Below are 16,190 nucleotides of genomic sequence, written 5' to 3'. Positions count from 1 at the left end.
TTTCTCAATACGGTGTGAACTTCTTTTTCTCACTCTCTTCTCAAAGCAAAAGTCGGTATAGTACCGCCACAGTTACCAACTGCCGTCGGACATCACGCCGATACTCTTTTGCATGAATTTGCAAAACAGTTACAACTTACACCTTACTACAAGAAATTGCATATGGAAGTTGTTTCGACTGTTGATATTTAAGTTTTTCTTCATTGCAGCTTCTTATACGAGAGTGGCCACATGTACTTGCACTCTTGGCAGGATTGATTTCTATCAAGACATTGATCATAACAGCAATCGATCCTTGTGTTGGGCTTAGTTTGCAAGAAAGTATGGCTGTGTTTGTTTTTGTAAACAGGACAGGATATGACACTGAGACAGAGACACTAAAAATTACTCTTTTTGTATTGTGTTTGGATACAATGGACAAAACACTGATGTCATGTCTAGTATTCTGTTTGGATACATATAAACAAGACTAAAATATAATGTAAAATTATTAAAATATGCCTATCTAATTTAAATTTTCATACCCACCTCTCACCGTCTCTGTCTCTATGTTGCACTCCTTGGCAGCCACCCTAACTCTTCTCCAGGAACGGTGGAGGAGTGAATGTTGTTCCACCTGCACGACGTTTCTTGTTTCTTGCGCCGCTTCTAACTCGTTTTCTGTTTCTCCCAACTCAGTCTCTCTTCTTTTTCTTTTTGGCTGTTATTCTGAACCTTCTCTTTGTAAGTTCTATCTTGCTTGATTTTCATTAGTTTCGCACAACATGTTTCCAAACCCTTGATTTGAAAAAAAAAAGACAAGTAAATTGATGTTTTTCCCTTAGCCTTGAACAAAATATGTTAGGGAAAAGTTTATTTGGGAAAGGAAATTAGGGTTTCGAAAATCTCCCTTTTCGATTATTCTATTTATGAATTGCTCCTTGTTATTGAAGATTTAAAAATTTGAACCATTTATTACTATATACTCTATAATACATCTCTTTCTCAGTTCTTACTATTCTTACAGCAGAAAAAAGAAACACGCTTGATTCAATTGTCGAACCCTGTTTATGCCTAGATTCAATTGTCCTTTGTTTTTTTGTTATTGAAGATTGTAACTGTGTTGTTGTTCTTGTTAATGATTAGTTACACTACTAAAGTTAGATAAAAGATCCTTACATTGATGTTTATGTTTATATGATAATTTTAGTTGGATTTCCCAAATAATTATGAGTTTATAAAAGCAGTGAATTTGATATTTGAGTTAAATGATCCTACTCCAATAACACATTTTTTGTTTCTATTTTGGAAGAAAAATTTGGTAATACCCTTAATTTATTGCAAATTATTTTGGCAACTCGAAAACAATGAATAGTTGCTTCTATGAGAATAGGATTGCTTCTATCCTAAGGAGGCGAGTTTGGATTCGTTGTTAACGTCTAGCGCCTCCGTCGCAGTTGGTTTGTGCCTTCTTTTCGTCGCCGGATGTTCACTTTTTCTATGAACGCGGATGGTTATTCTTAGGTGCTTAGTTGTAGACGATGATTGCTAGTTATGATTTATCTAACTATCACGGTTTCAAAATGTTTTTTTTCACGGTCATTTGGTTGGTAGCTAGTCGTTTTATAAAATAATTACGTTATTATTTATACACATTCACATTGGATGTTCGTTTTTGTATGATTTTTGGATGTTCACTTTCTCAATTTTTGTAGATGTTTATTTTTCGAGTAATTGAACAAGACCCAGACAGCAGGTTGGTGCTGGAATGACGCGAGCGCGGGGTTCGGGGCTGCAGCTCACGTTGGCAACGCTGACAGTTGCAGGTCACAGATGTTTGGCCGTGTGAGGAGTGACGGAGGTTCTTCCGGCAAGGGCGTGGGTGCAAGGAGGCAGAACGCGATAGTTCCGGTCGGCAGGAACGGTGGCTACACGTCGGCAGAAATAGAGCGGTGGGATGCAGGTTGCTGCACACACTGCGGGGCGGCAGAAAAAGGGGGATTTTTCTGCAGAACAAACAATGGGGTTTTTTGGGGGTAGCGTAACGATGGGTGATGAAGGGTTAATGTGAAAGAATTTGGAATAAATTGGAGGTATATATCACAAAACTGAATAGGCAACTAGAAATTAGAGATAATGATGTTTAATTTACATTATTAATACATATTTGGCCAAATAAACAGCCCATTGTATATATATTGGAGGTAGATATCACAAAACTGAATAGACAACTAGAAATTAGGGATAATGATGTTTAATTTCCATTATGAATACATATTGGGTCAAATAAACAGCCCATTGTACACATTGTATAGATACCTCATTGTCTCCCTAGCGAGACTCTTAAATAATTGTTGGAGTTAGATCGCACTTTATGTATACAATAATTTTTTGACTAATGACAAATTCTTAAATTCTTATTCACAATGAATTAGTCATTGGCATGTAAAAAAAAAAATTTATCATTAAATATAACTATGCTATTATGTATAAAAAGTTAATTACTAAATCAATTATTTATATAAAATTTATATAATGAATACATATTTAAAATATATAAAATAATATAAATATAATAACATAATACTTTTACATACACATAAGTTTTAATAAAAAATATAAATACATATTAAAAATATATAAATATATAATAAAATAATATATTTATATATAATAACTAATTTAATAGCTAAATTTTAATATACACATAATATTTTTACATTAAATAACATATATTATTGTTAAGTTCAGCTATATTGGTGTAATCTACTGATAAATTTATTAGATATTCTGATTTTACCTGATATATTTAAAAAAAGAATGTTGTTAAATATTATGTGATTATATATTTTAAGATAAATTAATGAGGCAGAAATATTTTAGATAAAAATATGCTTAGAAATGAATTATGTAACGACCCAACTTCTAACATGTCATAACTAATGTTAGCGGTTAGGCGTTACTACACGGTTTTTTCTAAAGACTCTATACCTTATATTAAATATATACATATGAGCTTGTAGCGCTAATCGAGATCGCATGTCAAATGTGTAGATATAAGTATAAAGAAATAGATAATAGTTAAATAGATAATATATACATGAAGCATAGAAAATACATAAAATATAGTAATATCATGCATATATGCTCGAAGGCACATTTAGTACATCATAATTCACACCGTGTTACGTCGTTGCTTATTCATGAAAATATTTACAAACTCTATATTTATACCAACAGGCCTCGACTCACAAGAGTAACCCTCGTCTAGGACCTATTCTAACTTGTTTATATAGGTATTTACAAAGCACCTAGCCTTTTAAAAAGTCTATAGAGAGCAAGGGCAAAGACAACTACTATTACTGCTACTATTATAACTATTGCTGGTCATCGATCCCTAGTAGCTGAAGAAACATGAAAGTATTGTGTGGAAGTAAGAGAAGTCGCTTTGATCATCCGATAATGCTACTGCTGCTCGCTAGTCCCAAGGCAGAAAACTCAAAGAAGATCTCGTCAGTTTTCATCTGCGGAATGGGGAAGTAAGGGGTGAGAACTTAAGGTTCCCAACAGGGTACTACACAGGAATCTTATGGGGTTCCACAGTCTAAGTCTAAGACTTCGCGTAGTTAAGTCGGTAAGTCACACAAACAAGTACAAGCACAAGTATATAGCAAAATAGTAAACAAACACAAAGTACATGAAGCAGAGACAAAATACAATCACAGGTACAAGTAAGTAACCACAAACATAGATAATGCAGCAACTAAGTATGATGCATGTCTAGTCATATGCAGGCGATGAGCTCATGCGTCGGTTGACTACCCGCAACCCGACGTTGCCTAGGAACTAGTCATAGATATGGTTTCCCAAATGCGTCCGTTCGTGTATACGTGTCGATGACAACAGACAATCGTCGCAAAGCTTGACGCCATAATATACGCACAAAAGGAAAACATAGTTTTAGCAATTAGTGGGTAAATACCTGCCTCCAAACAACCTCTAGCACCTTGGGGTTTACAGTTCTTTTTCCGTGACATATCTCAATAAACTTTATCTCTAAGGGACTTCTCTGCCCTTCTTTTTAAATAAAATTTGTACCCGGTCATTTCTTAAAATATCTCACCCTTGTCACATTTTACTACTTTGTTCTTGAAATTTTTGTACATTTCCAATTTTACTCTGTTTGTACATAATTTCGTTTTTCTAGTTTTCTTTAGCCTTTTATTGACACTTTCACCACTAGTGTACTTCAACATTTTATCCTCATATTTTTTCTAAAATACCTTCTTACCCTTCATCAAATTAATTAGTAATTTTTAATTTTGATTTTATGCCTAAAATTACTAATATGTCCCTAAGAACTCTAGTTTATCGTTTAACCTGATTTAGCGTAAAAATATTATCGAATTAATCATAATATTTTTCTATGACCAAATCATTCATAATACTTTTAATTAATGTCAATTCTACCCTTAGGGACCTAAAAGATCATTTCATCTTTTATTAATTTATTTACTTATTATAGTTACCACTTTTTATCGTTTTACTTCTAACTTTTACTAAAGCTTTTATTTAGAGTCAAAACTTTATTATAATTATAATTTTGACTCAACTAATTTATATAATTACTATCTTACCCCTAATGACACTAGGTTCGGAATTTTATTTATTTTTCATTTAAATTACATTTTTAACTCTTTTTTTTTACCCAAAAATGATCATAACACCCTTTCTACTTTTACACCTTTATTCCATAGGATTAAAAATTAGTTTTTTAACCTCTTTTTAACCCTTATACATGTGGCTTTCATGATCACTTAGTGGCTGAATTTTCAGGGATGCAGTTTTTTATTTTTATCCACTTTTAGTGACTTTTAAGACTTGAAACTTAAACTCCAAGTGCTCCATTAATTTTTTACCGTCTCACACATTTTTCAGAAGCAAATAGCTTCATATATCACTCAAATAACAGTTCAAAAATAGAGAAGTATCACTGAATTTTCAGAATTAAGAATTAAACAAAAAATCACCACAAAGTGACTCATATAAACACCAAAAACAAGCACAAACATACTCTAACTAATCCTAACCCTTACCTCTTATGTAATTCAGTTAGTAAACCTTTCTCACACTAGAAAACATGCATACAAGGACAGAAACACAGATGGTAGTGGTGAGTTTCGTTTTTGGGCCTAAAGTGTCACAAAACGTCAAAATTTAACTACGGTGAGCTCGAATCTCCTTAACTTCTTAGGCGTGCTCCATGGGTGCTTCAAGAGGAGTTCTCTATACATAGAGAAGAGTAAGGATTCATCATGATTATGATTTATTTTTAAAAGAAAAAGAAAAGGAGAAATAACAAGAGTTTACCAAGCCGAATTCGGTATAAACGCAAAAATTAGCGAAAACGGACAAGAGTTTGTGCTTGTGTGGTTTGAGTCCTTGAAGAACACTTGAAGAATAGTGTATGAATAGTGAGATAAGAGGCTGAAAACGCAGGTAGTGTGTGCATAATTTTCTCTCTTTCTCTCTCAAGAATTTGGTCAAAAGAGTGTAAAAATGTGTAAAGTGTTTTGTGAATTTTGTGGCAAATGCTTCCTTAAATAAAAAATCAAAGTCTTAGTGTATTTTGTAATAGTAAAAGGGGCTGAAATTTTTGTGGTCAAGGGCTGAGCTTCAACGAATAAGGGGCGTGAAAACGACGAAGCTTGGTCAGCACGTACGTGTCGAGCTTATCCACGGTTAACCGTAGTTAGTTACTCGAGGTTAAAAGCACAGCAGAGCGGGGTGAAAGGCTAAGATAGTCTCGTCCTAGAGGCTGAGAAGGATATGCAAGTTAATTGGATGTCAAATAAAAAGATTTGGGGTCTCTAGGAGTCGTTTGTGAAATACTAGTCAGAATTTCGGTTTGGGTGACTTTTACCGTGCTATAAAATAATTAATGGCTAATATCTATTCTTAAAAGAGTAAATCATGAATGGATAGCTAATATAAATTTTGAGACACATTTAGTTGGGTAAAAATTATTTTGACCACTGATTCCGGGGTTTTCGATTACTAGAGTTTTTCTAGACGCACGCAAAACCGTCACTAAAAGTGAATTCTTGTCTCAAAAAGTCTCTAGTAAGGAAAATAAACTAATAAGAAGCTAATATTTATTATTTACTAGTCAAACTTGTCTTAGGGGGATTAATTACCCTCATAAAGTTAATTTTGACCATATTAATGACCTTTTTCTTAATTTTTTTCACCATTGAGCCAGCCTCATTATTTCTTATTAAGCCGTGGTTCAAAATTTTGTAAAGTAAATTTAAAATAGTAAAAAAAGTCTGTTTACTGAAAATCAGGTTCTTACAAATTAAAATTGTTTAGAGTTATCCTTTTTTAAAAGATATTTTAAAATATTTTAAGAAAATATCTTTTCGAATGATCTTTTTTTAAAAGATTTTTTAAAAAAGTAAAAGTAATTTTATGTTTGAAAATATCATATAAAAATATCTTTTTATTTATCAGTTATATTTGGATATAACAAGATAAAAATACTTGTTGTTTATTTATTATGTAAAAAAAACTTTTTTCTAAAAAAAAAATCTTTTAAAGAAAGATGTAAATTTTAACTTTTTAAAAAAATATTTGTTATTTTTCTAATATTTTCATTTTTATTATTAAAATTTTACTAAATATACTAAAAAATAAAAAAGATTTTTTATTTAAAAAAAAAAAACTATTTTTCTATCGATTTAATTATGCTCACAACCACAAAAAGGATAGAAGATATATATTTTGGGGGCAACTTTTTTTAAATTATTTTTTACACTTCAAAAAAAGCAAAGGGGACATTGAATGCACATCTGTACCATCCCATTCTCTCCTCAGTTTTGTCCTAAGATGAAAATAACCCAATAATGATAGTGTTTGTTTTGTCTTTGTTTCTTTAATGATAATGAAGTGTTAAGGTTAGGCTTAAGCATAGCTTAACACGTTGAAAGAAAGTTGCTCTTTTTTTTTTCTTTTTCCCCTCTCTTTTGGGTCAAAAATATTTTTAGGCCTGGACCAAAAACTAAACACAATAATGTAGTGCTTCTCTATTTTTGTTTTATTTTTTATTATATTATAGCACAGCTGCACAGATTCTCAAAACTTTTTAAAAGTACCAACAATTACTTCATGAGGCCCAACCCAAATAAGACTTTTGTCATATCAGTTAATTCATTTTTATTACTTTTACACACATTTAATAAATAAATAAATAAATAAAGTGAATATATTGATATACTAGTGATTAGTGAATATAATCCGAAATAGAACATATAAATATAGCCCATAGGACATGAAATAAATTTACAATAAAGGCTCAATGGTATTAATATAAGCTATTTTGAACCATCAATCATCATTAGCATCAAAATTCAGCACATTATTTTCTTCATATATTCCATGCATGTGAATACACATGCTCTTTAAAGCATGATGATGCTCTCTTTCAATTTGAGAATGTGATTTATCATCCCCAGCAAGAAATGGATTTAGGTAGCCTCCAATTTCAATCCAACTACATCCTGAACTTTTCTTAAGCCCCCTCAAATTCATCATTTCCCTAACCTCCTGAGTTTCACTCCATTCACCAACATTGGCATAAGAATTTGCAAGCAACACATAGTTTGAAGAACTCCATGGTCCATTAATATGAAGGTTTTGAGATATATTCATTGCCATTGTTAAATTCCTATGCATCTTGCATGCTCCCAATAGTGTACTCCACATTACATCATCAGGCTTATAAGGCATTTGTAGCATAAGAGCCTCAGCTTCTTCAAGTAACCCTGCTCTTCCAAGCATGTCAACCATGCAATTATAATGCTCTATTTTGGGTTTGATCCTATGTATATGAATCATTTGGCTGAAGTATTCACAACCCTCTTTCACCAAACCACTGTGACAACATGCACTAAGCACACCAGTGAAAGTTACATCGTTTGGCGAAATTTCGGATGCTGATGATGAACTTAATAGCATCATCTCATCATAAACATTCAAGGCCTTTCTTGCTTCACCATTCTGAGCATACCCACATATCATTCCATTCCAAACAACAATATCTTTCTCAGGCATTATCTTAAACATCATCAATGCATAGTCCATCTCGCCGCATTTAAAGTACATATCCAAAATTGCAGCCCCCACCACCAAGTTATCTTCAAGTCCATGTTTTATGGCAAGACCATGGAGTTGTTTTCCTCTCTGTAGCAAGTTGGTGGCGGCACATGCGCTAAGCAAGCCGCCAAAGGTGAATGAGTTAGGCTCCACACCAGATGACTGCATTTTATTAAACAAGAAGATAGCATCATCCATATTTCCACTTTGTGAAAGGCCAGTAACAATAGTTGTCCATGAAAACGCATCCTTATGTGGTAACTCCTCAAGCAATGCCATTGCAGAGTCCACTAAACTTTGCTTAGAATACAATTCCAACAAAGAATTACAAATGTACTCATCAGAACAGAACCCCAACTTGATCACATTCGAATGGACTTGCATTGCTTCCACCACTTGCGACTGAGACGCTAGCGCATCCAAAACAATAGAATAAGTATACTCGTCACCAAAATCTCCTTCCTCAAATAGCTGTTTATACAAATTGAAGCAGTCATCACTCAGCCCACACTTAGAGATACTAGACAACAAAGAATTTCTAGCAACCAAGTCTCTTACAGGCATTTCATCGAACACCTTCCTTGCATCTTCAAAAACACCAAAACTTGCATACATCTGCATAAGATTAGTCCACAAACAAGTGTCTGAAACCGAACAAAGCTTGATCATTTCACAATGAACTTGATAAACAAGACCCAGATGATCACAACAGGGGAGAACAATGGAATAGGTGAAGTTATCTGGCCTAACAAGAATAGTATTGTTCCTCATTTTGAGGAAAAGGATCATGGCTTCTTTGTTTCTATGATTCTTGAGACATCTTGAAATAGCAATGTTCCATGAATGGGGATCACTAACAAAGGGTGTTGTGGGAAACAAAGACAACATTGGTGTTTGGCATGAAAGATTGGATGACAAGGTTGCAATGGTAGACACTGTTCTCAAGGCAAATCTTGATAAGAGATGCATCAAAGGTTTGTGCTTTGTGCATGAGATATGAACAAGTACAAGTACCTTTAAAACTCGCTAATTCTCAAGAGTAAACAACTAACTTGGTTTTGTTCATAAATTTCTTTGGTTTGTATCTTAATCATCTATTAGTAAACACTTAAATTTGTTTGAAATTCAAATCAAATACATAAAATTTTGTTATTCTAAAAGTATTTAAAATAGAATAGTCTTTTAGTTTCATAAAAAAAAAGACTAATCCCATATATTATAAATTTGTCATAAATTTATTTATCTAACACGTATCTTAAAAATATTATTAAGGACAACAAAATGACTAGGAGAGTAGAGACACAAATCTTGGATGGTACTTTGTCCACTAGAGAGTTTATTCCTTTCACTTTAAGATGTGAAGCCACAAATTCCCAACAAGGATTGTCTTGTCTATGACTCTAGACATATTCTTTAGATCATAAAATAGCGTTTGGTGAAAAGATAGAAATATAAAGATTGAGATTGAGAGTTAGAGATTAAGAGATAGAAATTAAAATAAATTTTAATATTCTGTTTGGTGCAAAGTGGGAGATAAAAATTAAAATAAGAATGAACTTCTAATTTAATTTATACAAAAGATAAAATTAGAATTAATTAATTAAAATGAAGATATTTTAAGTATAAAATATTATTAAAGTTTTAATCTCTATGTCTAAAAATTTTAGTCCCCTGTGTCTCCAAATTTTAAAAATACTGAAATATTAAAATTTTGGAAAGAAAAATAAAAATTTTAATATCAATTTTTAAACCAACAAACATGATATTCAGTCTCAATCTCCATCTCTATCTCAATACCTCAAAACAAACACCACCTAAATATGTTTTAATAACGTGATATCACATGTTAACAATGGCCAACAAATACAAATCTTACAAGTTGATAAATCCTACTTTATTCATATTTAATACATAACAGATTGATGTTGACCAACGTGAACTTTTTATATATATAATTTTTTTTGGTTGTTTATATACATATAAATTGATAGTGTGAGTTAGTGACCAAGCTTCATAAAATCAAAGCATTCATCTGAGGTTGTGTTTCTGTGTGAAAAGGACTAGATGCTTTCTCATGTAAATGTATTTATTTTTTTTTTTTGTTATTTACAGAATCTTTTGATAGTACAAAGACTAATTTGTCACAGATTTAAACTCTATCTAAAGGTCTGTCATTAGTCAATGACATTACTATATATACAAAAAATTTAAACTTTCGACACATACTTAAGCAGGCGAATAAATTGACCACTTAACCAACCCAAGTGAGTTAACTGTATTTGATAAATATAGCCACAAAACAATACAATTGAAGTTATACCTACGAAAGATTGGCTTTGTGTGACAAAACTTTCAAAATCCTAAAAACCTACTAAAAAATCTCAAATTATCCTTGTTAACCTAACCCAAGTCATTATAGAGCTTGTTTGGGTGAGTTTCTAAGAAAAGATCTTTTTTTGAGTTATCTTTTTTTAAAAGATCTTATGAAAAAGTAAAAGTAATTTTATGTTTGGGTATCTCATATAAAAATATTTTTTTATTTATCAATTATGTTTGGGTATAACAATATAAAAATACTTCTTTGTTTATTTATTATATGAAAAACATCTTTTTTTTAAGAAAAAATATCTTTTAAAAAAAATGTAAATTATAACTTCTCAAAAAAATATTTTTTTATTTTTCTAATGCTTTTACTTTTACTACTAGAAATTTTTCAAACATACTAAAAAATAAAAAAGATTTTTGCTTATTGAAAAAATATCTTTTTTTTATCCACATAATGGCGCCCAAACAAGCACATAATCTCTAACCCTTTTTGGCACCAGCTTCTTCAAGCTACTTCTTTGTTTCATCAGCTTCATCCTTCAAAACTTATTTGTTAAATTACTTCGGCAAACCTTCTATCAATTTCTTCACTTCCTTTAGCACAAGGCTAGTCAATCCTTGATACGGAATTTATAAAGTCAATATTCTGTAGAATTATCGATAAGTGCACCGAGTCGTATCAAGTAATAAATTCATGGTGAGTGAGTGTTGATTCTATCAAAATTAACGGATTAAGCACACAATAGTTAATTGATTATTCTAGTTAGACAGTCATATTTAAATAATGAGTAATTAAAGAACAAAAAGTAAATAAAGCAATAAAATAACAAGAAAGTAAATTGACGAAAATGTAAAAAATTTGGAATTTAAATTACAAAAAAAGTAAAGTACAGAAAAATAAAGTGTAAGAAAATAAAGTGCAAGAAAATAATGTGTAAGAAGGTAAATAATTAGAATTAAGAATGAAAAGAACATAGGGATCAAGAGATATTGCATTCTCAGGATCAATAAATTTCATCTCCTCTTCAATTATGCATTCATTGATCTCTTGGCAAATCATAAGTAACTGAATTCCAATGTCTTGACAATTCAATTTCTCTTAACTTGATCAATTGTCAATGTCTTGATATAATTGCTCATGAGAAGAGATGAAGATTAGTATCTAATTTAATTTAGAGCCACACAATTTCATGAATCAAGTTATAAGTTGATTACATGTCACATATCAATCCCAACTCAAATTCATAAGAATTGGGAGAAAGATCCTCAAGCCCCAATTCCATAATCCTCTTTCAATTCCCATGGAATTCATGTGAGATTCAAATTCTCTCTCAAGACATTTGAATCCTTGAAATGAAGAACGAAAAATCTTTCTAAAGAAACAAGAAAGGAAGAACTGAAGATGAATAATGAAAATAAGTTAATCCATTAAATTGTAATAGAGCTCTCTTTTCCAATAAAAAGAGTTAGAGACTCGTAACAAAATATTTACAAAGGTGTATAAAAGAAAATGCAAGAGAAGAAGAGAATGAGGGTGAAAGACTCCCCTCCAAGGAGGTGGTCTAAAAGATGAATCTAAAATCCTATTTATAGCTATCCTAAATTACAAATTCAAATGAAATTTAATTCAAATTACATCAAATATAAATTTTTCAACTACTTCTAGAAGATTCTTGTGACCTTGATTGCTTGTTAGTGGGCCTTTGGGCTTTGATTGATTGTGAATTGTGGCTTGGATGAAGGTTAGAGTGGACTTGGTTGAAGGTTGGACTTGTGAAGTTTTTATTCTCTTATTGGGGACTTGAAAAATTGAAGAATAAATGAAGGAATTAGGGTTCTGGAAGTGGCTCAATGTGGAGTGCCTTTGAAGTAGTACTTTGGTGACACTTTGGACTTTTAAAGGTTTGGACCTCTCCTTGGAAAGTTGGTCTGGTGTGCTACTACACTCCGCACTTCAGTCCACACGCCAACCTTGCAATGTTGAAAGATGGGGTCATTCGCGGCCCCAAACTGAATATTCATTATAAACTATTATATATTGTTAAAAAATTCTAAAAGTCAGCTTTCTGACGCCACTTAAAGCGCGTCATTTGGATCTCTCTAACTCAAGTTATACTCTTTTGAAGGTGAAGAGGTCAGTCTAGCGTGTTTACAGGTTCAAGGGCATGTGAAATTCTATACGCTGGCTACATGCCAACCTTGCAAAACTGAAAGATTAGTGATTTTCACCCTCATATTCAGTGTCCACTATGGACTATTATATATCGTTGGAAAATTCTGAAAGTCAGCTTTTTAACGCCATTAGAAGCACGTCATTTGGACCTATGTATCTCAAGTTATGATCTTTTGAAAGTGAAGAGGTCACCCTGCGTGTTTGCAGGAAATTGTCCTCTGGAAAGTTGGCCCAGCATGCCACTTCCCAGGCACGCCAGCCACACGCCGGGTTTGTAACACTAAAAGAATAGTGATTTGTACCCTCGGATCCAGTGTCCACTATGGAGTGTGGTTGAAGTATGGCCCAGTGTGTCGCTTCTCTTGCACGCCCTCCACATGCCCAGATTGCAAGAATTTGTCCTCTAGGAAGTTGTCCAGCATGCCACTTCTCAGCACGTCTTCCACACATTCATATTGCACTTTTGGAGGCTCGAAAACGTGTAGTTTAAGAGACGCCACTCCACATACCATAGGCTGCGTTTGGTTAGTGTATACCAAATGACATAGACACTGAGACATAAATAAAAAAGATACACACACAAAATACATGTATACATATTTTATGTTTGGAACATGAACACACAAGACACATAAATTATTAAAAAGACTATAATATCCTCATCATCTACCTTTACCACCACCATTACTATTTACTAGACTCTTCGTCAATCCAAAAAAAATAAATAACAAAAAAATTTAATAATTTGAACAATAAATTTAACCATCAATGGCTGCAAGAACTCTATTTAATAATTAATTCAACAATTATTTTTTTAAGAAAAAAAATTAAAACAAATCAGAAAAAGAGCAGACAAAGAGAAAGAGTAGGAGAGATGCGGTAATGAGAAGTGAACGTGACAGACTCAAAGAGAAAGAAGAAGAACAACGAATCTGGAGATATCGTGAAAAACAGTTCTAAAAGCAACCATGGCAAAAGGCGACGCCAGCGGTGATGAAATAGAAGTGAAGAACAAAGAAAAAAGAGAGAAGAAAAAGAGAAGGAAGAGAGGCAATGGTTGTTTGGTTGGAGAAAGGGAGGAGAAAAGTGAAGATGGTGGTTTGAGTATGAGGGAGAAACGGAAGAGGAACTGATGCAGAGAGAGGAATAACGTGAAAAATGGAAGAAGGAGAAAGAATATCTGTACAGGGAAAAACTGAAAAAAAAAATGGAAAAAAATTGTGTCTGTGTCTAAAAGTTTGTGTTCCACCCTTTGGTCCAGTACACAAATTTTTTGTATTTGTGTACTTGCGTGTCCTTCCGTGTCTGCTAAAAATCCATGTCTCAGTAAACAAACAATGAACATGTACTACCGTATCTATGTCTCAGTGTTTATGACTCTCAAATCAAACGCTGCCATAGTGCACGCTAAGCACACACACACACACATATACGCCCGTCCACACTTGGGTTCACACGCCATAGTGCACGCCACTCCACACGCCCTTGGCACGCTTTCAAAAGCGTGGTCCAAGACTTCAAAGTGTATCCAAAGTTTCAAAGCGTGTCCAAAATTTCTTCTTTTCTTCTTTTGAGTTTGTTTTGTATTTTTTGCTTCTTTTTCTCTTATTTTCTACAAAATTCATCAAATTAAAGGAATAAAAGTAATTTCCAACTTAAGCACCAAAAACACTCCATAATTAAGCATTATGAATTTATTTCTTATATGAAAAAGTATGGAAAACACAACATGATGCGCACACATCAATTCTTTCACAGTCTTAATCACAACGACTCTCATGTTGCTCAAAACCTCATCGATCAATGTCAAACTCTGTTTTCTCTTCCGTCGTTGCGTGTGCCTTGGCAGCGCCAACTGTTCCAGGTGCAGCGACAACAGCAGCGAGCCCAAAGGACGCGGCGAAGACAGTGATAAAGAGAAGAAAGGGGAAGCTAAGATTTTCTCAATGAAGAAAAGGAGGAGAATGGTGGTGATAAATAAAAGAAAGTGACGACAGTGGTCTGGCGGAGAGCATGCTGGGTGAGAGTGAGATGAAGAGAGCGGTCTAAAGAGGCTTGCGAAAAGAGTGCACGAATTGGAGATTGAGAAGCCTTAGAAGGTCAATCGGAGTCGTGGAATAACGTGTGGCTCATAGCAAAACAGGTTCAATACGCTTGCGTTGATGCTTTCATGTTGTTCGAGGTTATGAGAATGTAGTATAATTCTAGAAATGAAAACGCCTATTGATTTTTTAGTTTTAGAAATTTGTTTCTTCTCAGTATTAATTAGTTATACAGGTTGGCTTTGGTTAAAAAAGTTGTTAATGAAGTGGAATAAAAAGAATAGTGGGGACGGTAGTGATGATGATGGCGATATGGAGAGGAATTGAAGAATTTTTTCATAGATAAAGGGTTAAAGATTAAGATAGACTGAATTAGGTTAAAAAGGATAATTTTAGATTTTTAGATAATTTTTTAGGACTTAAATAATTTTGTCATATAAAATCGATCTTTTATAATAATAATTTCAATTTTGTTATTTCCTGGATATATTTGTCACATCAAGAACTTTCCTCAGGTACAAATGGTACTCAAAAGTTAATTAGTAAATATTTTTGGTCGGAATTAATTGATTTGTTTTTTGTCAGAGAATTAATTGAACTAATATTGGGTTAAACAACCAAGAAAAATTGGGCCCAAAAAGATGTTTTGGTCATGGACCCAGGTTCCTGGAAAAGGATTCTAGGGATCAGTGTTAGGTGGCTCAAATGTTTAAAGTACTTACTAGCTCTAGTCCCAACAAAAAAACGTACTTACTAGCTAGTGTAGGCCCAAACCACCTCCACCTACGTATAAATTACAACACAAGTATGGTACCTAGCTAGTTAGATTCTACAATCTACGCCAAAAAAATAAAATAAAATAGGTAGTTAGAGTAGAACTTTTATTTTTGTATATTAGATTATGAGTGATAAAGTCTTTAAAGATGATCTAAACTAGGTGTTAAATATTATTGTGGGTGTTTAGTGTTTACAAAACGATAGTGACATTTTTTCTTTATATAATTAAAATGTCAATTACATTTTTTTACAAAATGTCAATTACATTTTCTTATTTTATAACTAAAATAATATTTTTTTTACAAAATATCAGTGACATTTTATCTTTTTATAATTAAAAAATATATTTTTTTACAAAACATTAGTGATGTTTTATCTTTTTATATTTAAAAAAATATTTTTTTACAAAACGTCAGTAATATTTTGTACTACTATCATAACAGTATAAAATATCAAAATGAACAAATATTGTCGTATTTTATATTAAAGTTATCCATATCTAAAAATTTTAGCCGTTAGATTATGTGTTTTTAATAATATTATGTGTACACTACATATTTTGACATTCATATAAAAATATAACTATTAATTATTATTAATTAATTATATATTTAAAAATGAATTTTATCATGTAAAAGAAAAATTTCTTCTATATTTAAAACTATTTCTAATTAACAAAAAAGAATGCATATTAGTTGTTAAAAACATATTGATATCAAAATAATTGTCTATTATAAAAA

At 32.3% G+C, this 16,190-nt stretch overlaps 1 protein-coding gene across 1 annotated transcript; it reads right to left on the bottom strand.

The window, feature by feature from the left end:
- Positions 1–7,365: 7,365 nt before the first annotated feature.
- Positions 7,366–8,904, bottom strand: LOC130939254 (pentatricopeptide repeat-containing protein At2g34400-like). Its single transcript, XM_057867373.1, has one exon. It carries the CDS (start codon positions 8,902–8,904, stop codon positions 7,366–7,368), a length of 1,539 nt encoding a protein of 512 aa, XP_057723356.1.
- Between the last annotated feature and the right edge of the window lie 7,286 nt (positions 8,905–16,190).

The sequence above is a fragment of the Arachis stenosperma genome, chromosome 7 (assembly GCF_014773155.1).
Source record: "Arachis stenosperma cultivar V10309 chromosome 7, arast.V10309.gnm1.PFL2, whole genome shotgun sequence".
Classification (NCBI taxonomy): Eukaryota; Viridiplantae; Streptophyta; class Magnoliopsida; order Fabales; family Fabaceae; genus Arachis; species Arachis stenosperma.
Note: the sequence above shows the minus strand (reverse complement) of the source record. Positions and strands in the feature narration are given on the sequence as shown.